The 24,201-nt window shown below is 44.0% G+C and overlaps 1 protein-coding gene across 1 annotated transcript in view; it reads right to left on the bottom strand.

The window, feature by feature from the left end:
• CTC1 (CST telomere replication complex component 1) overlaps nucleotides 1-24,201 on the bottom strand; it is a 230,849-nt gene that overhangs the window by 100,053 nt on the left and 106,595 nt on the right. The window contains exons 17-18 of the mRNA XM_078671543.1: nucleotides 8,509-8,618; nucleotides 1,061-1,226 (exon numbers count right to left, since the gene is read on the bottom strand). Coding sequence (XP_078527669.1) covers nucleotides 1,061-1,226; nucleotides 8,509-8,618 — 276 coding nt within the window. The remainder of the gene's footprint in view (nucleotides 1-1,060; nucleotides 1,227-8,508; nucleotides 8,619-24,201) is intronic.

The raw sequence follows: 24,201 nt of genomic DNA, 5'->3' as shown, positions 1-24,201 counted from the left end.
TCATCAGCACATGATGGCCCAGGAATCTTGGGCAGAGCTGGGACAAGCTTCGGAACAAACTCTAAGTCAGATGTTAGCAATGGATTCAAGTACTTGGAATGCAAACTGTGTGATCTCTCCTCGGGATGGGAGCGGCAAGACTGAGATGATTCTTGCCTGGACATATTCTGCTTTGAGTATGATTTGTACCTCAACAACTTCTACAGCTTACTCAACAGAAGTGACTTGTGTCGGACCAGATCAAGATTATGTGGCAAAATTGTTGTCTTAGTGGTGATCAATTGCTCACACCTTTCTTTTCCACAGCCCTTCTTTGATAGGCTGGTGGGGTTCAGACTTCACCCTAAATACCTATACAGAATGCCAGGCCTTGTGAGGATGTTTTGGGCACACTCCATTTGGGGGTCATTATGTTATGTGATCTGAGTAATGTAGTGAACGGAACTGATGGAACAGTAGGAATGGTATACAGATCGCATGTAATGCCTTCTATGTCTTTATGCACACATAGAACATTTTAACAAGTATGTTTAGTCACTGATTCAAGGTACTGTGCCTATATGGTTGTGCTTCAAAGTGCCAATTAAAACCTAACAACCAATGTGACCATGAAAAGGTGTTGAGTGCTTGAGCCTCAATGACATATTTGTGCTTGATGAAATGTGTATTGTAGTGGTTTACAGTGCACAAGTTTGATTCAGTGGGCTGAGGTGCATACAAACATTTATCAAATTCTTACCATTCTCTTAATTCGCAGAAAATAAAACTTTCAATAGGAATTGTTGTTGTTGAGTTGGAATAAAAACTGAGAACCAGTCTCTTTGTTGCCTGTCCAGAGACCAGGGTTTAGATAAACAAATTGGGTTTTAAAGCTGCCCTGAACTGCAGATGATCCCACTTTCATTTCCACAGTTAGGAAGGGCATAAACGCTGCCTCCCAGTTTTTGGAGGTAACACACTTAGCGAGCAGCTAATATAAATAAATGCATTTCATCACATAAGGTAACTAGTCACAGTATAGAAAGTTTCCTTTGTGGTGACACTGGGATGGTACAGTTACCTCGAGATAACCATCTGAAGATTCTCAAAGTAAACCTTGGCTCCAGGCAATAACCCAAGTGGATAGGGCGCCAACGCAAGGTCCATGTATACATCCATTGAGCAAGAGGCGTCTGAGGGGTCTTTCACCGTCACCTTTATTGAAAGATCCCAGGGCAGGAATACATCTGCAGGAAACAAAATAACAATCAGACACAAAATATCCGTGCGTGTAAGCAGACTGTCGGGCACATGTATCCATTCGATTTTGCTGTTGGCATCTTCAACACTGGCAGAACTTTATGTCACCACCCACATTATTTTCAGAAAAATTCCAGCATTAATATATCTTATGAGAGAGGTCCAGAGAACTCTTGATCACATCCAGAGGGCCCACTAAGAACCCAATGATGTCTCCACTGTGGTGCTTAGCCAGTCAAATCTATATCTGAATCCCTATTGTTTAGAAAGTGAAATCAATTTTTTTTTTACTGTTAAGATGCCTGCTGAGAAAAATCATTTAATGAATGATGAACAGCATGCAAGAATCACCGGACCAGGAGATGTCATTGTTTAGCCCAAAAAGATATTAATTCTCAAAGTAAATATGCATGCAAGGATAGAGAACGATCGTGCTAGCCTATAATGGCCAGGTTAGATTCGGAGATATATATACTTGGCACCACTAAAATCATGCACATTTTCAGGGGGAAGCTACTCTACACAAATGCAATCACAATAAAAAACAATTATGCCACATATTATATGAAACGTCCATATCCAAATTAATTTTGTGAAATGTGTCATACAAGTTTGTGTTCCTGATTTACTGTTTTGCGCCCAAATTCAGGCAGTAACATGTCCAAACAATATTTGACCTTGTTTCTGCATGTGTTAAAAAAAAAATGTCTACTTTGCATTCACAGTAAATGCAAAGGAAAAAAATAAAGCAAGCACCTTTTGCACTCAGCTAATTTCAGCACAAGAGCTAGACTGTGTACAAGCACTGTGTGTGCCCAATTTAGGGCAGTCAACACACAATAGGCTAGAATGTTGAACATTTCTAGATAAACTACTGTCATACGAGGTCATGAAGCTCAAACGACAGAGAAAGCAAGACTTCGGAGCCCAGAAATTGCCTGAAATACAAATAAAATAACAAAATTAACAAGGTTATAAAATACGTGAAGTTTTCATTAGTTGAAAAAAAGTGAAATGTGGTCAGTGGCAGGACATCGGCATAAAGTGTTGGTCTTGGGGCAATCATTGGTTACTTGGCAGTGTCCACTGTGGGTATTTAGTTTGCCACATGCATAACAGGGCAATTAATACTTTAGCACTCCTATTACATAATTAAGTTACTCAGTTTAGGTGCTTGATACTTTTGGGGTATGTAATTCAACCAAGAATCCTAGAAAGTTTTAGGGGTTGGCAAACCTGATGCAGGATAACATAGTAAACAACACTATCAACGCAATGTCGTAACAGAAAAGGACTTTTATTAAGAGGTACTATAAGCATGTAAAACATATTTTGCATTAAGAACCAACTTCTGAGGCTAAGATATGATCCCAAATGTATTCCTAGAGTTTACACACTTAGGGCCAGATGTAGGTAGCCAAATACCGGTCGGTAACGGCCGAATTCGGCCGTTACCGACCGGTATTTGGCTTTTGAGATGTAGGTGGGTAGGTATTTACAGAATCAGTATATTTACCGATTCGGTAAATTTACCACTTCGGTATTTTACCGAATCGGTAAACATACCGATTCTGTAAATCCATATGTAGCTGACACTCCTAAGAGTGCCACAGGCCCTTAAGAGTCGGTATTTTACCACCCAATCCTATTGGGTGGTAAAATACCGAATTCAGGTGTGCATGCACATCTGTGCATGCACACCTGTGCAATGTGACACACAGACATGCCCTTGGGGCATGTATGTGTGCCACATGTCACACTAGCCTGTACTTGGGGTGCTAGAGGGTGTCGAAGTGACACCCCCTGCACCCTTGCAGGATTCGGTATTTACAGATTCTGTAAATACCGATTCTGTATTTCCCATTGATTCCTATGGGCTTCAAGGCCCATAGGAATCAATGGGAAATACAGAATCGGTATTTACAGAATCGGTAAATACAGACTCTTACAGATTCGGTAATTTTTTACCTACTTCTGCCTCCTTCCAATTTACCGACTCTTAAATACCGATTCGGTATGAGTCGGTATTTAAGAGTCGGTAAATCTGAATTACCTACATCTGGCCCTTAGAGCCTAATTACAATAGTGGTCGGAAAGCCTCTGGCTGCTGGTTGGAAGCTTTCCGACAGACATTGTAGGTTTAAACTCCACACGCCGTATTACGATGACGGCGGTCGGAATTTAAACTGCCGGGGAAACTGACTCCGTTCCGCCAGTCGGAAAGGCCTCATAATCCCTCAAGGACAAAGGGCCAGATGTAGGTAGGGTTTTACCGGTCGGTAACGGCCGAATTCGGCCGTTACCGACCGGTAAAAGGAATTTGAGATGTAGGGGGCAGAATCGGTAATTTTACCGTTCTGTAATTTACCGATCTGTAATTTTACAGAATCTGTAAATATACCGGTCGGTAAATTTACAGAACGGTAAAATTACAGATTCTGTAAAATCGATATGTAGGTGGGACTCTGATGAGTCCCACAAGGCCTAAGAAATCGGTATTTTACCATCAAATTCAATTTGATGGTGAAATACCGATTCAGGTGAGCATGCAAATGTGTGCATGCACACCTGTGCCATATGACAGGCAGACCTGCCCTTAGGGCAGGTATGCCTGCCATATGGCCCCCGAACCTTTTTTGGGGGTGCTAGAGGGTGTCAAAGTGACACCCCCTGCACCCTTGCCAAAAATCTGTATTTACCGATCGGTAAATACCGACCTGTAATGCCCCATTCATTCCTATGGGCTTCAAAGCCCATAGGAATGAATGGAGCATTACAGGTCGGTATTTACCGAATCGGTAAATACCGACTTTTAAGGAATCGGTAAATCCACATCTGGATTTACCTACATCTCGGTACATCTATTTTACCGACTCTTAAATACCGAATCGGTAAAATTCGGTATTTAAGTGTCGGTAAAATAGATTTACCTACATCTGGCCCTGAGTCTCCATCATCAGGATTATGATGGCACTTTCCGACAGCAGTTCCATGTCTGCCTTTCTGACATGGAGCTGCTGTTAAAGTGCCTTTGGGAGCCCCTAGCAGGGCCCCCTTATCCCCTGGCCCTCCGCTGTGAGGTGCCCGCCACATGGTGCAGGGATGTTTCAAAACTTCCATTTTTCAATGGGAGCTTGTGCTGCAGGTGGTTTCAGAACGCTGCACAAGCTCCCATTGAAAAATAGAAGTCTGGGACAGCATCATGTGTGGTCGCATCCTAATTGTGGTGTTGGACCTGCTGACTTGCGGTCAGTCGGATCTCCATCCGCAGCGATGTCCGTCAGAGACAACTCCTACCGACATTGTAATCAGGCCCTAGGTATTCAATGTTTTGGAACTATTGCCCTATAGCCAATATGCTGCAATTGAGTCGGCTTCAGGACTTTTCATTTTACTACGTTTACTAAAAAAGACGCCATCAATCGGACAATGGTGCCAGAGGAAAGTGCACCCTTAATTAACTATTACTAGATATCTCTTGTCATGTTCTCTGGCTCAGAGTTGAACACTGGACAGCTCCTTGGACTGGAGGCCTAGCTGCAGAGTTTCCAGTTCAATATAAAAAAGTCCTTGCTTCCAAAATATCACCACCCAAACATTAAGGGTATCACATAAGTAGAGTCAACGGTAGAGTGTAGGATACCAACATCTCAGTGTCCAAGTTAGCGTTGGAACTAGAAACAAGAATCCAAGAGGAACCCAGGTCAACTTTTTCAGATACCAGTTACATTCCCAATTTGTCTCTAGGTCCTAAAATGGGGATAGATCTAATAGAGGTTCAGTGCCAACGTTGGCATTCCAACAATAAGTACATAAAGTGTCTTGCATACTGGAAAGGGCCATTATAGGTGAAGAGTCTTAGTGAGGAGGTACACCCATCGGACGGGGGCACTGACCAGACTCCTTGGCTTCACTAGTTCCAATTCAGATCTGGACATTGGGAATAAGAATGGTTTGTAACTTTTTACAGTTATATCCCTGAAACTGTAAGTGACAGAAAGACGGTTAAAATAGCGTGGGAATTAGGAAGGCTGGCTTAAGTCAACAAGACTAGTCCACACACTGTTACTGTGGATGCTCCACACCACACTGGGACTGTGAAGAGGTTGTAAGTGAATTCAAATACCATTACTTAGAATCCATTTATTCTAAACTGTTTAATGGACATTTCATAGAAATCAATTGCTAGATTGTCTTTTTGTTCAAAATTGGCTTTTACATGCTTATTTCCTGATAAATACAATGGTTGCACCCATCCCTGACCCCTAAAAACATTGTCTACCTCTACACTCCACCTATCCCTGAACCGTTAAACCCTTCAATATCTCTAAACTCCACCCATTCCTGAACCCTAAAATCCTCTTTTTAAGCGTAATCCCCAACCATCTCTGACCGCTTAAAACCTCTTACCACATCCATTCCTGAACCATACAAAAACCCTCACAATCCAAAACACTATCCAGCCATGACCCCTGAAACCCTCACCACCCCTTAACTCCACCCATTCCTGAAACCATAAACCACTCCCCACCCTAAACTTTACCCAATCCTACCCTAAAAACTCTTCACCACCCCTAACCTCTACCTATCACTGAACCTTAAAAACCCTATCCAGCCCAAACTCCACCTATCCATGATCCCTAAAACATACCAACACCCTTACACTCCACCCATTCAAGACCTTAAGACACCTCACACCCCTAAAATCCACTTATCCGTGAACCCTTAAAACCCCTCACCACCCTTAAACTCCACCCATTACTGATACCTAAAAAACCCATACCACCTCTAAACTCCGTCCATTGCTGAACACTAAAAACCCCTTTCTGTGCCTGAACTCCACCCATTGTTGACACCTAAAAATCCCATACCACCCTAAACATTAGTCATCCCTGAACCTAAAAACCCTTCGCTAGTCCTCAACTCCAAAGTTTAATGTAATTTTTGGATTTTGTTAGAATTTTCTTTCCTTTAAAATGTTTAATTTAATTTAAAATGTATTTGTATTTCCTTAAAATAGTTTCCCCTTGAAACCTGGTTTTCCATGATTTGGTTTCCTCCAATATGGTTCCAAACCTCCAAGTCTCTCTGAGCCATGGGAGGACAGATACAAGCACCCTAAAGACATGGAAAGAGTGGGGACTGTATATGCTCACTAGATGCTAAACAAAAGCATCCCTGAAGCTTCACGACCTAGGCCATGCTTCTGTGAAGCCTTGAACTTTGTCATCTGGGTTGTAGTATCTCATGGCTCCTCAGTAGTCCTGGTTCCACAAGCCATCCTCCATGCAGGTAAGTAAAACAACTGGGCCTTTGTCGGTTTTTCCAGTGGCCATGCAGCTCATCACCTCCCAGGGCAGTCCAGCTTCTTCACTGAAGGTCAGGGCACAAAGGTCTCCAGGAATACAGACTTTGCTCCAGGCCAAGGGAGAGCTATCCGCCAGAAAACGTTTCCCTTCTGGTAATATATCTCCTTAATAGTGGTGAGTGTCTATTCAAAGTATTGGCAATATAAGAGTTACTGGTTGAAGGTAACCAGTTATATCACAATTGGAGCAAGAACCCCGAGTTAAATAAAGGTCTGCATTATCAGATGAAATTTCTCTCCCAGTTAATGAGAATTGCATTTTCCTTTTGTGGTAGGACATCCTAGGACAGAAAGGTATAAACTGGTTGTTGTATTTTGTTATCTGCTCCAGGAAGCCCTTCTATTGCCAGCTGATAGCCAGATACACAGGAAGAGGTAGGTTTCTCTCTAGTAGGAGAGGTAGGTGATGGAAAGCAACCCCATTCAACAGGTAGCTGCCCCTTACAAAGGTAAGAAGTTTGCTTTAGATAACCTAGTCAACCGAAAAGAGCTCTGCTAATGAACAGCACAGTAAAAACATGGAGCACTGCCTGAGGACTCACAGTTCACTGGAGGAAAAACAGAGCAGGCAAAAAACAAACAGACAGCACAGCTTTTACAAGCCATGCAGAGGATTCCTTGTTTGATAGAATTGCAGTTACAGACAGTATATTACAACACTCTTCATTCATTTATTTTCTACATTGAGAAAATTACAGGAACATTTCCAGAGGAGTCTACCTGCAGCTGTCAGGAATGTGAGTGTTTCAGGCCTGGAGAAAGAATCATGACTAATCAGCTACGAGTGAGTAATGTTTCCTGGATCTGTTTAAGCTAATTTGTATAGCAGGCATCTAGATCTCTTCCAGACATCAGAGGCACATTCTGCAGCATTTGGAGCATTCTTCACAACCTTAAAATTGCTGGTGAGACACTCAGTGATTGACAGTGTTGATTTTGTGTTCTTGGCTATCAAATGTTAAGAGCAGGATTCAGGCCTTAGTGGTACAAATCTAGCTTTACAGGATGCATTAGATGTTACTACTGTGGATATGGGAAATGGACTGTGGGAAGCCATTGTGAAGTCTGGAGTCAAGTGCAACGCAGATGGAATGCAGAGTATGGACAACTCATAGAAGCAGCAGCTTCAGACCGGAAATGTAAAAATTCATGAAGGAGAAGACTAGACCCAATGATATCGCCTGCTACGCTTCTAGAGTCTAGAACATCATACCAGTCTAGGTCAGCCAAGCTTCATCCCATCTCAACTTCTGAAAGAAGCTGAAGCCCCAGACTTCAAGCAATACCTTGCCCCACATTGACCACATGGATGCTGGACTGCCCGTGAAGACATCCCACTCCCACTGCAAATATACAAATCCCCGTTGCCGTTTGACACTGAACCACTTACCTTGTTGCCTTAACGCCACCTGTAACCCTCACTTCTCTACTGTGTACAAGTAATGCAGTACCCCTGCTTGCTACCTCTGCTGCTCTAACCACTGTAAAACCCCAATTATATAGAGCCCTCCATTGCTTCGTAGATATGCTAATACTAGATATGTCATATGCTTGATCCTGGACACTGAACCCTGAATGATGTCAGAGCCTCCAAAAAATTGCAAAACGCCACAATTCTCAGGACTGGAATGGGCAACTCCATCTGGATCTACAAACCGCAATCCGCCTGGCACACTGGCTGCATCTCAATAAAATGTCCAAAGCAAGATGCTGAAATTTGAACCTGCTGTTGCAACTGCGGGAAATGCTGCACAGTTCTGTGTTTTGTTTGTTTCCATTAATGCTGTTTTTGTAGCTGGAGATGCTGCCAGGTAAAACAGCAAGGAAAATAAAAAGAAATGTGTCCTTCCCTCACAAGTCTCTTCTCCAAAGCCCAATGAACGTGAAATATATATCCTCACCATGGCTCCGCCGGGTCCGCTGGGTTGCGATGGACCTGCTATTTCGGTCTGATTCACACACACTGCGGCCCAATACTTCACAGCAGAACGAGACCAATGTATCTGTAGCACTAAGAAATAAAGTTATGTTAATGTCACTCAGTTACAGCAGCGTTAATCATACTTTCTACACCAACTTCAGCTTTTTGAGCTTGGTGGATACACACACATAGGGTACTTTGACCTTCATTAGCACCGTACGGTAGAGTGTGTCACACAGTGGATCTTAGTCATAGCTATATTGCTACTCGTCTGCAAGGGCCTGATTCTCAAGAGGTTGCATGCACACAGGCATAGTTTAATGCAGTTTAGGCCTACAAAAACGCCATTTTGCTGCACAATTACACATCCTGGTTTACAGACAATCAATCAATGGATGTTTCAAAGTACATTGTATAGACAACTTAGGATAATGTAAAATCTGATATACAGTGTATTTTCAACCACTGAAAGTGTAGAAATAGAACAGAGGAGAAGGTGGTAACGCAAAGGGCAGTGAACTGCATATAAACACAGGTTTGTGGGTATTTACAACAAATCTACAGGTAGCTTCCCACCTTGCGAATACATTTAAAAATGTTCCTGTTAAAAGCAAGCGTAATGGTCTTTCCATGCTGGGAAAGGGAAGGCCCCCCATAATTGATTGGTGCATAATGCAAAGGGCTTCCACACAGAGAAAACAAAATATAGTGTGCAAAAACAAAAGTAAAATGTGTAAGGCCAAATTTCTGGATACTATAATAACGAGTCCTTTCCACCCTGAAGGAAAATGGAGGTTGTAGTGAGGTCAAGCGGCATGTATGTGGGTGTGAGTGGTACACTTTTGAGTGCTCTGGTAGCAGAAAGGGGTACTCTTAGCATTAAGATGCAATCTGCAGCTTATAAGTCTGACTCTATCAAACACACCTGGGATAATTAATTCAATAAGTCTTTATTGCGATTCACATGATCATAAAATACATTTACATTTAAAATATTAACCATTCCAGTCTCGTAGTTGTCAAAGTAACATAGTAGAAAAATGTGGCCAGAGTTATTCCATCCCTATATACAATAAAGTAGTCTAAAAAGCATGATAAGCTATCAAACAATAAAATCCCAAGTACAGTAGAGGCGGATAAATAGCAGTAACTTGGTTAAAAACAATTTTAAAAAACAGATATACAATGTAAAACAGTTTAAATCAGGCTCAGTTTGTAAGCGCGAATAGCCCACATCCAGTGTAAAAATGTGGCAACCGCTATTACAAGTGGTTCCGTAGAGTCCGTTTTCAGAATCCTTAGCGCTTCTGTATCAGTATTAATGCCCTTCAACAAGCAAATGGGCTTCAACCATGTGAGCCTCGGTTTTTTGTACTTTGGGCAGATAAACAGAATATGAGCTATAGTTTCATTCTGAGTCGGATAGAAAGGACATTTCGTGCTACTTTTGGATCGCCATTTACCAGAGAATTAATTAACTGGGAGAGTGCCCACCCTAAAATGGTGGTACCGTTTTCTATCACTGGGAACCGTGATCCAATCCCAATACCCTTCGTATACTGTGGTGTGTTTAGACTCCAAAAAGTCCCTGGATATGGAAGGCCTAATTAATGATGCAAAGCGTTTCATGGTGACCATGTTCCAGTATAACTCCTTAAAATCCTTTCTAGATGGAAAGACATTGTCAAAGGGATTTTGCCACAAGGAGCTAAGGCCCATATCTTTATAGGTGTACTTTGCCTGCCTCAGCCATGACATTTTGCACCCTCTATCAGCATTCCTAATCTCAAGTAAGGCCTGGGCGTACTGGGAGAGCTCAGGAGTAGCCCAGAGCCTCCTCCAGTAGGCCTCAGGTCTAAAGCGTGCCACATCCTCCAGGAACTGACATCCTAAATCATAAAAAAGGGGCAGCAATGGGGTAGATTGCGGTAGACCAATTATGCCCCTCATGAATTTATTTTGGGAGGTCGTCAGTGCCGATAGGTTGCTTAAGCCCCAGATTTCGGCATCATACAGGACCGATGCAGTGATTTTTGAATTGTAGATCTTTAACACAGGGGCGATCGGCTTGGTATGGGAGAGGCACTGTTCCTTTATTAAAGCGCCGGATAGTTGGGCATGTTTGAGGACCATCTGGTCTATATGCGGCTTCCAATTTAATTTACACCCTAGGGCATGGGTACTCACAAACTTTCTCTCAGGGGCCAAATTTACAGTGTGGTTTGTGTCCGAGGGCCGCACCGGTGGGGGCGGGGTCAGTGGGGAAGGGGCAGGGCTAGACCAAAAAAAAACCTGTGACCATGAGGTTGATCATAGGTCCCTGCAGCGGACGCCTTCGTCCACTGAGCCATCAGACCCGGCATAGAAACACATCTCTCTCCCTCTCCCCTCTCCCTCTCTCTCTCCCTCCCTCCCCCTCTCTCCCTCCCCCTCTCTCTCCCTGTCTCCATCTCTCCCTGTCTCCATCTCTCCCTGTCTCCATCTCTCCCTATCTCCATCTCTCCCTCTCTCCATGTCTCCATGTCTCCATCTCTCCCTCTCTCCATGTCTCCATGTCTCCCTGGGCACCCACCGAGCTCCCAGGGCTCTGTCCATCGTGCATGCAGCTGCTTGGCCAACACAAGCCAGGTCTGCGATCCAACACTACACAAAGCGACCTCCGTGGCACGACCGGGGTGGAGACCTTGAAGGCCATCCAGTGAAAGCTTCAGTGCCAGGGGAGATTATCACACTGCAGGAACAGACAACCTTGCACACTTGTGCAAGAAAGACAAGAACCAGTAAATTAGAGGAGCCAGGAAATGCCAAGTCACTTAGAGCGAGAATGACACTTCCTCCCCCACCTCCTCTCGCCCCCCATCGATTGCGCAAGAAAACCACCACTGGAACATTTCATTCTTTGAGCAAGCGTCGCTTCTCACCAGCGCCTCTGCGCCCACCTCCCGATGTAGGAACTCTTCGGGACGCCGTGACCCGACCCTGGGGGATACAGAATGTAACGGGGGCTGTAAGGACTACAACAGAGGCAGAATAGTATTTAAAGTAACCCACAAGACTAGTGATTAGGAGTCTGTATTGTGAGAGAGGCCCTTATATAGGAGGGAATATTCTCGCATAGCGCTCTGTGCAAAGTAAATAACCTCTCGGTGCTTGGGGGCGCCGTTGTGATGTATTCCTATAGGTTCTGTATCGATCCCCCTATTCCTGACCCTGTTCTGGTTAACAATTAACTAGCAGCCATCCCATGATGCAAAAACCGTTATCTGATTAAGCCACACCACGGCACAGGAACGCGTTATCTGATTAGGTCATAACGCTTGCCATCTAATTAGGCAAGCACTATTCCTACAGCCCCTGATAAGGCATACAGAGTTCTCAAAACAAATCAAACCTATGACAACCTGGGAAAATCCCTGCGGCCATTGTTTTGATTTCACCGAGAACTTCAGTAAAGAATGTGCTAACGACCAGTTCGTATGACATCCTTATTGACGTATCTATGTCCATCCTTACGTCAATCTCGGCACCTTACAGGTATAAATATTACCGACATTGCCTTAAGCAAACACACGCGGTGGTGACGAGATCGGAGCAGCGAGACTTGCCGAAGGAGCCAGCACAGGGCGGACCCCGCTGGCGCTGCCCCGCCTTCCTGACGCGCTGAGAACGAGACGCTGCTTTCTCCTGCCGAGAAATACAGCTCCGGCGCTTCCAAGCGGCCCTTGCAGGCAGCTGGAATATCAAGACCAAAAGACGAGAGATACCAACCCTCAACCATTCTAAATCTCAGGTACAGAACTGAATAACCCCTTGCAGAGAATTCTTGAGTCAGTCACTTGGCAAAACAAACTTAACTTAAACTGCTACTTATCTACTCCCGCCCACGTATTAGGCTTAGGTCAGGTACACTGGGGTAGGCGTAGTCAGAAGCACCAGTTGAGTACGATTAGTCAAATGTATATATGTATGTATCTATTTTACCCATTTTAAACAACCATATGGCTTAGAAACCATATCAATGTTTTTACAGTATTATTTTATACTTCTGCTTTTATTGTATGCACTTTACTTAACCATAAGTATTGCAATAATATCGATTCATTTCTCTTGTACGAGAAAAGAGACTGATCAATAAATAACATCTTTTATTGAACACGCCCGTCTCTTCCTTTTCTCTACAATCTGGTGAAACTAAGAATGCACTGAACTGACTGAGTAAAATAAGTTGTCTTTTGTTTTCACACGACTCTAGAGATACACTCTTGATTAGGGGAGAGCAAAGTTGTCATGTTCTATGGTTGTCAGAAACTAAATCCCTTCTTGTCTATCCAGGGAGGTTCAACTCCTCCTTGCCTATTCGAGAAAGTTTCTAGTGAACTCTGAGCTAGCTGGCAAACCCAAAACTTTAAGTCTAATATCGTCAGTAGAAGACCTAGTTAACCTCCGTCCTAGGTCTATACTATTGAAGGTATTATTCCAATGCGCAGAGCCTATTGGGATAATAGGAACTACACTACATGGCGCCCAAACGTTTGGAAAGGCGATAAAACTAACGCAAGACATTAGAGTAACTCAGTCGTGCTTTTTCACACAGAACCCCTTTTTTCCCATAATACTCCAAAGACGTCTGGAGTGGGTGAAAGGTCATATCCGCCAAACCTCGCAGGAGGAAACTACTATGTATGGTTTTTGGTTTAGTCAACGTTGAAGGATACACTGTTCCAAAATATTGTGCATCTAATCTTTGTTTCCATAAGAAACCTGATCTGCAAACAAACGGAATAACCTTCTGGACAGTACAATGTCAGACAGTGAAGGAGAAAGAGAGGCAGCTAGAATGGCAGCTGAACTCGTAGCAGCTGATAATACTATGCAAGAAGCAGACCCGGATATAATACTGATCCCGGTCAACAAAAGAAAATCTGTAACTTTAAAACTTATAGAAAATGGACTGACACCTAGAGGTGGCACAGTCATATTCATAATAGAGGCACACGAATATCGGCAGACAGAGATATTCTATTCATGGATAAACTTTCCAGCAGCTAATGCTGTAACAAAGGTCTTCCACTATTACAAAACAGAGGAACCTCCTAATGAGTACACTCCTTTCGAGGAGGTGGAAGTACCACTTAAATTCCAAGAGCACCTGCTCTTGTTTAATGGCGCCCTAAAACATAATAATCACATTACAAGGCTCGGTCCACTAGGTAGACCAGGAGCAACGTGGCCGGTCCTAGCCGGATACACACCACATCCAGACATCGATGGGATGTCTGCAGCAGCTCTTTTAGTACAACTAAAACAATTAATAAAATTACATAGACAATTAGTCCAATATGTAATGTGGACTTCGAAATTTCCAACCAGCAATCAAAATTCCACAGCTGACCCCTCATTAGGGGAACATAAATAAAATAACACCACAGAACATACAGTCCTGTCTAGGTAAAGTACCCGCAAAACGGGAACAAATACCTTTCTGGCTAGCACAAAAAATCACTCAAATAGAGGCGGTGTTTCCAGACACCACTCCTCTTGAGAAACACAGGATTCTGACTATCTGTCTTCCAATGGGAGTCGCACCACACATAGAGGACAGTGACACTTGGGGTACAGTCTTTGCTTCCATCTACACAAAAACACATGGTGTACCATCCATGTCAGTAATACCAGATGTGCTAAAACAAATTCAAGATGAATATGGTCCAGAACCCGCTTTAACTCTTGGTATGAAATTACTGAAAGACTTCAAGCAGGTCTCGGCTATATTATTAGCCAACATAAAGGGAGAAGCAGCAAACGTGGCGATCCGCCAAAGGTTAAAAGAAACAGATATAGCAGACCAACCAGCTGAAATTGCCAGAATCATAGCAAAATCCTATGAAGAACTAGGAAGAGATAGTCTGGGTGGAATACCGGTGAAACCACAACTAATTGAAAGTCCTGAAAAAATATTTATTACAAATAATTTAACAACACAAAAAAAGAGCTGGGATGGAAACAAACAATCCAATCCTAAAGGAAAAAGATTCCAGACCAGAGGAAGGTCTCCTCGGCAGAGAGAAAGATCTCCTGACCAAGGACGCAAGTCTCCCCAAAGGGAGCCCTCTGTGAAAAAATACAACCTTAGAAATAGGGATAATATAAAGAAACCTGATAGATATCCAGATAATGATACACGTCCCTCTCAATCTTTTCAGACTTCCTCGCAGAAATCGGAAAGAAGAGGACGATCAGAACACAGGGAAGAGCACGTCAAGTCCAAAGACAAGGAACTTGCTCATCCAAATAAAAAATTACAATTTCCAAAAAAGAAGGTAGCCAGTATTAAAGTAATCAATAATGCCGAGAATACTGAGGACACAACTGAAAAACGGAGAATGGGCTCAGACAATGCTAGACAGCGCAGCAGAAGTGAGCATAGCTCGCAAAGTCCTTATGAATCATCTGGAGACAGTGGACACGAATGAATACATTCAGGTGGAAACTGCAGACACCAGAGTTAGCAAATCGCACAAAATATATGAAATAACATTACGTATAGAGGGGGATAAGACTAGAAAAATAAGGGGTCTATTTTGGGATAATCTCTCACAGGGCTATGACATCCTTCTAGCTGAACGAGACTGGCCACCCGAGTTTGTCAGGGAGTGCCCTCATGGCGAAGAAATAATTATGCCTGCCTTCTCAAATCACATTCCAATTCATAAAAAATATACACTTGCAAGAAAGTGGGCAGTAGCTCTAGCTCCTGTTTTATATAAAAATCATGTAGGATGGGATAAGGACTCTCCTCCTCATAAAATCCAGTTAAAATCACAACCTACTGCACAAAGGCAGTACCCAATTAAGCAAGAAGCTAAAAAACAGGTAAAAGAGATCCTAGATCAACTTGAATACCAGGGGGTGATTGAAACTTGCACCTCACAAATGAACAACCCTTTGTTTCCTGTCTCCAAACCAGACAACTCATATTGTCTAGTTTTGGATTACAGACACCTTAACTCATGTTGCAAAACTTTTGCAGTACAAAACTCGCATAGTGCTGCACTAATGAATAACATAGTGCGCAAAAAATACAAAACAACATTAGACATCTCTAATGGATTCTTTTGTCAAAATATAGCACCAGAGAGCAGATATTTGACTGCGTTCTCGGTAAATGGCTCGCAAAAAAGTTTCTGCCGTTTACCCTAGGGGCACAAGAACAGCCCAGGATTATTCTCAGCGAGAGTAACAGAATTACTACAAACAACATATGATGACGAGGCATTATCCTATGTCGACGACATTTACCTAACAGATGATGACTTGGATACTCACTTGAAGAGAGTGAACGCCATAATACTTGGGTTCGCATCAGAGGGTTACAAATTCAACTTTAAAAAATCTAGAATTGCCCATCTAACAGTCCTGTTTTTAGGATATGAATTATCAAGTGAAGGCAAAAGCCTGGCTGACAATTTCCTAGAGAAATGTGCGGTACTCCAAGCACCTAGAACACTAAAAAACCTACAATCAATTCTAGGCTTCCTAAATTTCGGAAGAACATACATTGCAAATTACGCAGAAGGGGTCAAACCCCTTTATGATCTAATAAAACCAGATTTTAAAAAAATCAATTGGACTCAAAAACACACAGAAATTTTGAGATCTTTACAAACAGACATGTTAATTAAAACAAAATTAGAAACACGTGATAACACACGCAATCTTGTGATTCGAGTCATCCCAGGAAGATGCGGATTCACATACCTGACATCTAGTGAGGGAGAAAAGGTACCAATTGCATATAAATCACACTGGTACACAGAAGCTGAAAAGAGTTTCAGTATTAAAGAAAACATTGTTCATGCAGTTCAAACGGCTGTAGCAAGAGAAAAAGACAACGCTGACGGTAGACGTATCACAGTCAGAACAGCGGAGTCAGCCTTTGAGGCATTAACAACCCCATGTCATTTACCAACAACAGCGTTGAATCCAGAATGGATACAATGGGTGAATTCAATTACAACGGACAGAGTAAAATACTACTTTGATCCAGAATTAAAAGAATTAAAATATCTAGAATATGAAATGACATACCCTCTGCCAATCGACATTCGGCCCTTACGACAGTACGCCTGTGTAATCTATACAGACGGCCATGCTCAACCACCAGGGTGGGGAGAACAAGCATATAACCCCACATGTGAAATCACAAAAGAAGTGTGGCACGGAGGGAAACTGAGACCTCTGCTAATAAAAACACACTCAGTAGAAACTAATTCAGAAGAACAAACTGAAATAATAGCATTGAAAATGGCGCTAGATAATGCAGATCGCGAATTCCCGACACTTATAGTGTCCGATTCATATTACTGCGTCAATTCATATAACAACGATTTGCAGAAATGGATTCAAAACGGTTACAAAGATGACACAGGTGCAACAATAAAGCAAAAAGTGCTTTGGAAACAAATAGTTCTTTTACAGAAAGAACTACCAAAAACTCACGTGATACACTCACTGAGTCATCAGCGTGATGGCGTTCACGTTGCAGGGAATTCATTGGCTGAGAAAGCCACAACGGCAGCAACTGAATCGGCTTCCGTAGTTAGAAAAAAGCGTGCAGTAAAAAACATTGACGGTGAAACAGTGCTGGCGGTGAAAACGTCATCAAAAGGCGACTGCTCAGCGCTACCGATCAACTATCCACTCAATTATACATACATAATCGATGCAAACTCCGTCCCTTTTGCTCGAATCCCTGGAGTGGGGGATAGAGTAATTACAAACACGGACAGGAGAGGCTTGTTAATAGCAGACGCACATATGGGTGAGGGTCTCAGACACCTCAAACTAAAAGATTCTCTGGAAGAATTACAATCAAAGTACTGGTGGCCAGGCATGAGCCTGCAGCATCATATTTTTGTAAAGAAATGCCCTAACTGCAACAGAGAACGCAGTGGCGAGAGAAACGGTATATTACCATGGCGTTTCACTCCAGAATGGATCAACAATAAAAATTAATGCGTCCAATTAACATATAAAGACTAGCTTCCACTTGTAATGTAGATCCCCAGCACTCGGCTGACGTCTGAACTGTTATAAAAAGATTTGCGAGTCTATAATGGCATATACGCTAGAAGCATGCTACGTTTGGCTAATGTTTTTTCCTCTTGCCCTAAAGCGTGTGGAAAAACATGGCCAAATGAGCATAGCATAGCGGGACTCTTCTCACTTCCTACCTGAGGGAACGGGATGGTGTAAAGAAAAAACCAAAGGCATAAAATAATCTATAACAGCGAAGGTATTAGGTTCGGGAGCTGGGTGGGTCAAACATCTAATAAGTGTCCAACGTAGTCTAAACACCTGCCAAGAAATTCTCTGAGGGGATTCAGTCCGTACGAATTATTGTTTGGGACTAGAATGATGGTCTTAGATCTTGACAGTCAGACTTCAGTGGTTAAAGAAAAAAGCTTTGATATCAAAGATCGTTTGGCTATTTTGCAGGACTTAAATGAAACAAGGAAAGACCTGAGCAACATAAAGTTGAAACAACAGCCAAAGACCACTGAAGAAAAACCACCTGTCCCAGCAAGACCTGTCTGGATTCCAAAAGTCGGGGATCTAGTCAGAGAAAAGATCGCGGTAAAGAAGGAATTTGGGCCTTCTTACAGAAAAGCAGTTCCTGTCTTGTCTATCAATGGGACAAGATCAGTAGTACTACCGCCCCTTGCTGGTAAAAAGGAGAACAGAGTTGTATCAATCGACCTGGTAAAACCACAATCATGTGGCCGATAACAAACAGTAGGCCAAGTGGACTCCCGATAAGTAGTAGAACACCAAGGTTTGCTACAAACACAGAGGTTCAATCTAAGAGGCTACTCACATTTGAAATGCCTACAGAACAACAACAAGGACTATGCAACAATGCTATGGAACTTAAACCTCTGAAAACCCAAATAAAAACATTTAGCAGAGACACACCAATCTACAATGAAGTAACAAATGACTATGCTGCTGCAACAAAACACACTAATAAAGCAAACAGTAATCCTGAAGCAATTGGAACAATAGACAGAACGGCATCCGGCTACTTCATCAACTTTGATGATTCATCTGAAGATCTGAGTGAATCAAAGAAACAGACATCAACAAAAACCTTTAAAGATAAAGCTAAGGAACTTTTTAAAGAACTGAAAGAAACCTATCTGATTTCTCCATGGATTGAATTCTGGGTGGCCTTAGGTGCACTTATCCTCCTACTTTGGCTCATCATGATACTATGTTTGGGACATTTCATTGAGGGAAAATATGCTAAAATGGACACAGCAAGCCAGAAAATCAACTTGGTCCTCAAACCACACACATCTTCACACGTCGAGAAAAGAGAACTTTCTTCAGTCAACTTCACAGCCAATCCTATACCCGGTGGGGTAGCATGGGACAAAACTGATTATGAAATCTATGGTCCGGTTGAAATCCTGAAATATCCACATCAAATCAAGATCTCATTGAGTGACTTTGTAAAACCAAGCTCATTTGCTGATGATTGGGACTTTGAAAGTATTAATGATATGATGTCTGACCTAGTAATGTCTGCTAAATTTACAAAACATGATTATTTGCAGGGTTCGTCTAATTATGATAAGATGTTCTGCTATAATCACTTTGGCAACCATTATCTGCATAAATCTGCACAACCTAGAAATGTTTTAAATTATAATCAATGGGAACACTGTGCAACCCCTCCAAAAGGTAGCTCAAGAACTTTTTTATGACAAATATTCATATTTTTCAGGATTCAACACAAGTAATGCAGAAACATTTTATTTCAAATTGTCAAATAAGACAGGCACGAAGACCATGCTTACAAACACTAATGAATATGCTACTTACCAGTATGCATCTGTTCTTGGCATGTAGGGCTGCTAACATTCATATCTTTAGCATAGATCGCCGCCTAGTGTTGGGTACGGATGATTGCACATTGTTGTCCTGGAAGAGTCTTCGAAGTATCACGAGATAGGTGGCTCCTCCCCTGGACTACAGTGCGCATGGGCATCGGCTCCATCCCCAGATTGTTTTTAGCCATTGTGGCAGAGATGGAGTGAAATAGTGTAAAGGATGTCCATGCTAATGATGAATGCAAGATAGTATCTGCAGCCGCTACGGGCACCGGGGAGGAGGGAGGGCGATATGAATGTTAGCAGCCCTACATGCCAAGAACAGATGCATACTGGTAAGTAGCATATTCAGTTCGAGGCATGTGGGCTACTAAATTCATATCTTTAGCATAGAATACATAGCAGTCCCTCCATTAAGGGCGGTTGCCCGTGCCAGCTGCAGAAGCTTGAAAAAGTGTCTTGAGAACAGCCTGTCCTACAGCTGCTTGCTGCTTGGAATGCACGTCCACACAGTAATGTTTTGTAAATGTGTGTGGTGTGGACCATGTGGCTGCTCTGCAAATGTCCTCTAAAGGAATGTTCCCCAGGAAAGCCATGGACGCCCCCAATTTGCGTGTGGAGTGCGCCCTTGGGGGTATTGTTAAAGTGCGCTTAGCTTTTTGATAACAGATTTGGATGCACTTAACAATCCATCTGGCTATTCCCGCTTTGGAAATGGGGTTGCCTTTGTGCTGTGCTGAGAAGGCAACAAAAAGTTGTTGTGTTTTCCTGAAGTGTTGTGTCCTGTCAATGTAGTACATCAACGCCCTCCTAACGTCCAGTGTATGGAGCATTCGTTCAGCTACTGTTTGAGGGTTTTGGAAGAATGCGGGTAGGTCAATAGTTTGGTTGATATGAAACTGTGACACCACCTTAGGAAGGAATTTGGGGTTAGTGCGTAGCACCACCCTGTTGGAATGTATTTGGATGAAAGGCTCTTGGATTGTGAGCGCCTGCAGCTCACTAACACGCCTGAGCGATGTAATAGCAATGAGGAAAGCCACTTTCCATGTTAGAAATTGAATTTCGCAGGAGTGCAGTGGCTCGAAGGGTGGACCCATCAGCCGAGTGAGGACCACATTGAGGTTCCACACTGGAGCTGGTGGTGTTCTTGGAGGAATGACTCGCTTCAGTCCCTCCAGGAAGGCTTTAATGGCAGGCACCCTGAAAACAGAGAGGTGCTGTCTATTCTGGAGATAAGCCGCTATGGCGGATAAATGTATCCGAATGGAAGCGTACGCTTGATTGCATTTGTAAAGATGTAACAAATAGCAGATGATGTTAGGAATGGATGCATCTAGCGGGTTGATATTGTTGTCAGTACAGTAAATGGCAAACCGCTTCCACTTTGCTGCATAGCAAGCTCTGGTAGTGGGCTTCCTTGCCTCTCTGATGATGTCCATGCATTCAGGAGGCAGGTTGAGGTAGCCAAACTCTAGGACCTCAGGAGCCAGATCGCCAGATTGAGCTGTTGCGGATCTGGATGCTGAATGTCGCCATGGTTCTGCGTCAAGAGGCTGAGTGTGAGATGCAGCCTTTGATGCGGTACCACGGAAAGTTCTAGAAACGTGGTGTACCATGGTTGGCGTGCCCATGTTGGAGCAACCAGGATGAGAGTCATCGAGTGTTGCTTTAGCTTTCTTGCCACCAGCGGAATGAGAGGCGCTGGGGGAAAAGCGTACGCAAATTTGCCTGACCAGTTCATCCATATCGCATTCCCCTGCGATTCCGGGTGAGGGAACCTGGCGGCAAAGCTTTGGCATTTTGCGTTTTCCCTTGTGGCAAACAGGTCTATCTCTGGATGACCCCACTGCTGGAAGTACGGGTGGAGTACTGATGGATGTATCTCCCACTCGTGCATTTGATGGCTGTATCTGCTGAGCAGATCCGCCATCTGATTGTCCTTGCCCGGGAGGTGTTCTGCCATGAGGAAGATGTTCCTCTGAATGGCCCACTTCCACATGCTCTGAGCCAGATGAGACAGCTGTGGCGAGTGAGTACCTCCCTGCTTCTGGATGTAGTACATGGCTGTCATGTTGTCCGTCCGGATCAACACGACCTTGTTGCACAGATGTACTTTGAAGGACTTGAGCGCCATGAAGATTGCCATCAATTCCAGGTAGTTGATATGCAATCGTTGTTGCTGGGTCGACCACAGTCCCTGCACCGTGTAGTGGAGCACATGCGCTCCCCACCCTTGGAGAGATGCGTCCGTCGTTAGGACAATCTGTGGCACAGGCTCTTGGAACGGTCGTCCCTTGCAAAGGTTGTGTGGATTCCACCAATGCAGAGAGTTGTATGCCCGACCGGTCACCAACACTAGGTCTGTCAGTTGTCCCTGAGCCTGTGTCCATTGATTTGCCAAGCATTCCTGGAGGGGGCGCATGTGCAACCTTGCGTGCGGGACTATGAAGATGCAGGAGGCCATCATGCCTATCAACTGCATGAACACTCTCGCTGGCAGGGAGTGTTGCGGTCTGAACCGTTGGATCAGCGACTGAATGCTGTTGATTCTGACTGTGTTTGGCTGAGCCATAGCAGTCAGGGTGTTTATTGTCGCGCCCAGATACTGCCGCACATGGGCTGGTTGAAGGTGCGACTTTGGGTAGTTTAGCGAGAACCCCAGGCTGTGAAGGAGTTGAATAGTGTGGGACATGTGTGAGGCGCACTGTCTTTCCGACTTTGCTTGAACGAGCCAGTCGTCGAGGTATGGGTAGACATGTATGTTCTGTCTCCTGAGGTGCGCCGCCACTGCCGCCAGACACTTTGTAAACACTCTGGGGGCAGTAGTCACTCCGAAGGGTAGCACTTTGAACTGATAGTGCTTGTTGTGAATGGTGAACCTGAGGTATTTTCTGTGGGACGGGTGGAGTGGGATGTGGAAGTAAGCATCCTTGAGGTCTAAGGTTGCCAGGAAGTCCCCTTTGTTGAGGAGGGGAAGGATCTGTTGCAGTGTCAGCATGTGAAAATGTTCTGACAGTATATACATGTTGAGAGGGCGGAGGTCCAGAATGGGTCTGAGGGATCCGTCCTTTTTTGGGATGAGGAAGTACAGGGAGTAGACTCCTGTTCCTTCCTCCTCCACTGGCACGAGTTCGATTGCTCCTTTTTGCAGCATTACTAGCACTTCCTGCTGCAATAAGTGCAAGTGCTCTGCCGACATAGGACGGTGTCTTGGGGGAATGTTGGGAGGAGTGGATGTTAACTCCAAACAATAACCGTACTGGATTAGTTTTCTCACCCACCTGTCTGTGGTGATGGACGACCAGACTGGCAGGAACTGCTGGAGTCTTCCCCCGACAGGTGTTGGATGGTCGGGGGGTAGTGACAGGGAGTCACTGCTTGTTTGCGGCAGAGGAACGGGAGTTGTTGTTCCCTCTGCCCCTGCCTTTGGCACTGTTACCTCGGTAACCCTCTCTACCTTGCTTGGGGTACGAGGATTGCGCACCACCTTTTGTGAATTGTGTTTGCTGTCCCATGTGTCCTCTGGTAACACTACGCGCTCCTGAGCGACGAAAAGTGTTGCCCCTGAACTGTTGTGACTGAAGTGCCCCCATGGACTTAGCAGTCTCGTTGTCCTTTTTAATCTTTTCAAGTGTGGTGTCTACATCTGGGCCAAACAGTCTGTCAGGATTGACGGGCTGGTTAAGGATTGTAGTTTGGATGTCAGGCTTAAATCCAGATATACGAAGCCAGGCTTGGCGCCTCAGCATGACACTAGTGTTAATTCCTCTAGCCGCTGTGTCCGCTACATCAAGTGCACACTTTATTGCAGCATTTGATATAAGCTTTCCCTCTTGTATGAGCATTTCGGCTGCTTCCTTATACTCATCAGGTAGATGTTGAAGGAGCTGTTCTAGGGTGTCGTAATGTGCCCTATCATAACGCGCCAATAGTGCTTGTGTGTTAGCAATACGCCATACATTAGCAGCCTGCGCAGCCACCCTCTTGCCGGATGCCTCAAGCACTTGCGACTCCTTGTCTGGGGGAGGAGCTTCACCAGTTGTTTGGGAGTTGGCCCTCTTGCGGGCATTTGCGACCACCAACGAATCCAGAGGCAACTGTCCCCGAATATAGGCAGGGTCCCCAGGTGCTGGCCTGTATTTTTTCTCGATACGTGGGTTTACCACTCTCGCCCTTGTAGGTTCTTTAAAGATCTCTGGTGCATGTTTAAGGACACCTTTCAACATAGGAAGTGTTTTGACTGTTCTTTCGGAGACAGAGAAAGTGTCAAACAGGAAATCCTCTTCCACCGGGTCAGCATGCATGTCTACATTATGATTTGCAGCTGCCCTCTCTATTAAAGCATTGAAAGCTGCTGAATCCTCTGTTGGTGATGTACGTGCCCCAAAACCCTGTGGGTCCTGTATCACCTGATGGCTTCCCTGGTCCCCAGCGTCGTCATATGAGTCCTGTTGTACATCAGGGTCATTGCCAGTAGGGAAGCTGTATTGTTCATCTTGGTCATCATCCTCACCCCCTGATTGGTTGGGGGAAGGTGTTGGACTCCTCCTTGGTGGAGGGTGAAGAGGTTCAACAAGGGCAGGTATGTCCTGTGATTGCCTTTTCTTTTTTAGTGGAATAACAAAAGACTCCAGTGGCTGGGAAGTGATCTTTCTCTTGTAAAGTGTCAGTTTCCCTGTGTGTGCATCGATATAACGCTCTGATTGGTCCTCTGACGCTGTTTGTCGAGGCAAAGTAGCACTGGGCGTCGAATATTCCGACGTTCCCGAGGTCTT

This window comes from Lissotriton helveticus, chromosome 12 (assembly GCF_964261635.1).
Source record: "Lissotriton helveticus chromosome 12, aLisHel1.1, whole genome shotgun sequence".
NCBI classification, from domain to species: Eukaryota; Metazoa; Chordata; class Amphibia; order Caudata; family Salamandridae; genus Lissotriton; species Lissotriton helveticus.
Note: the sequence above shows the minus strand (reverse complement) of the source record. Positions and strands in the feature narration are given on the sequence as shown.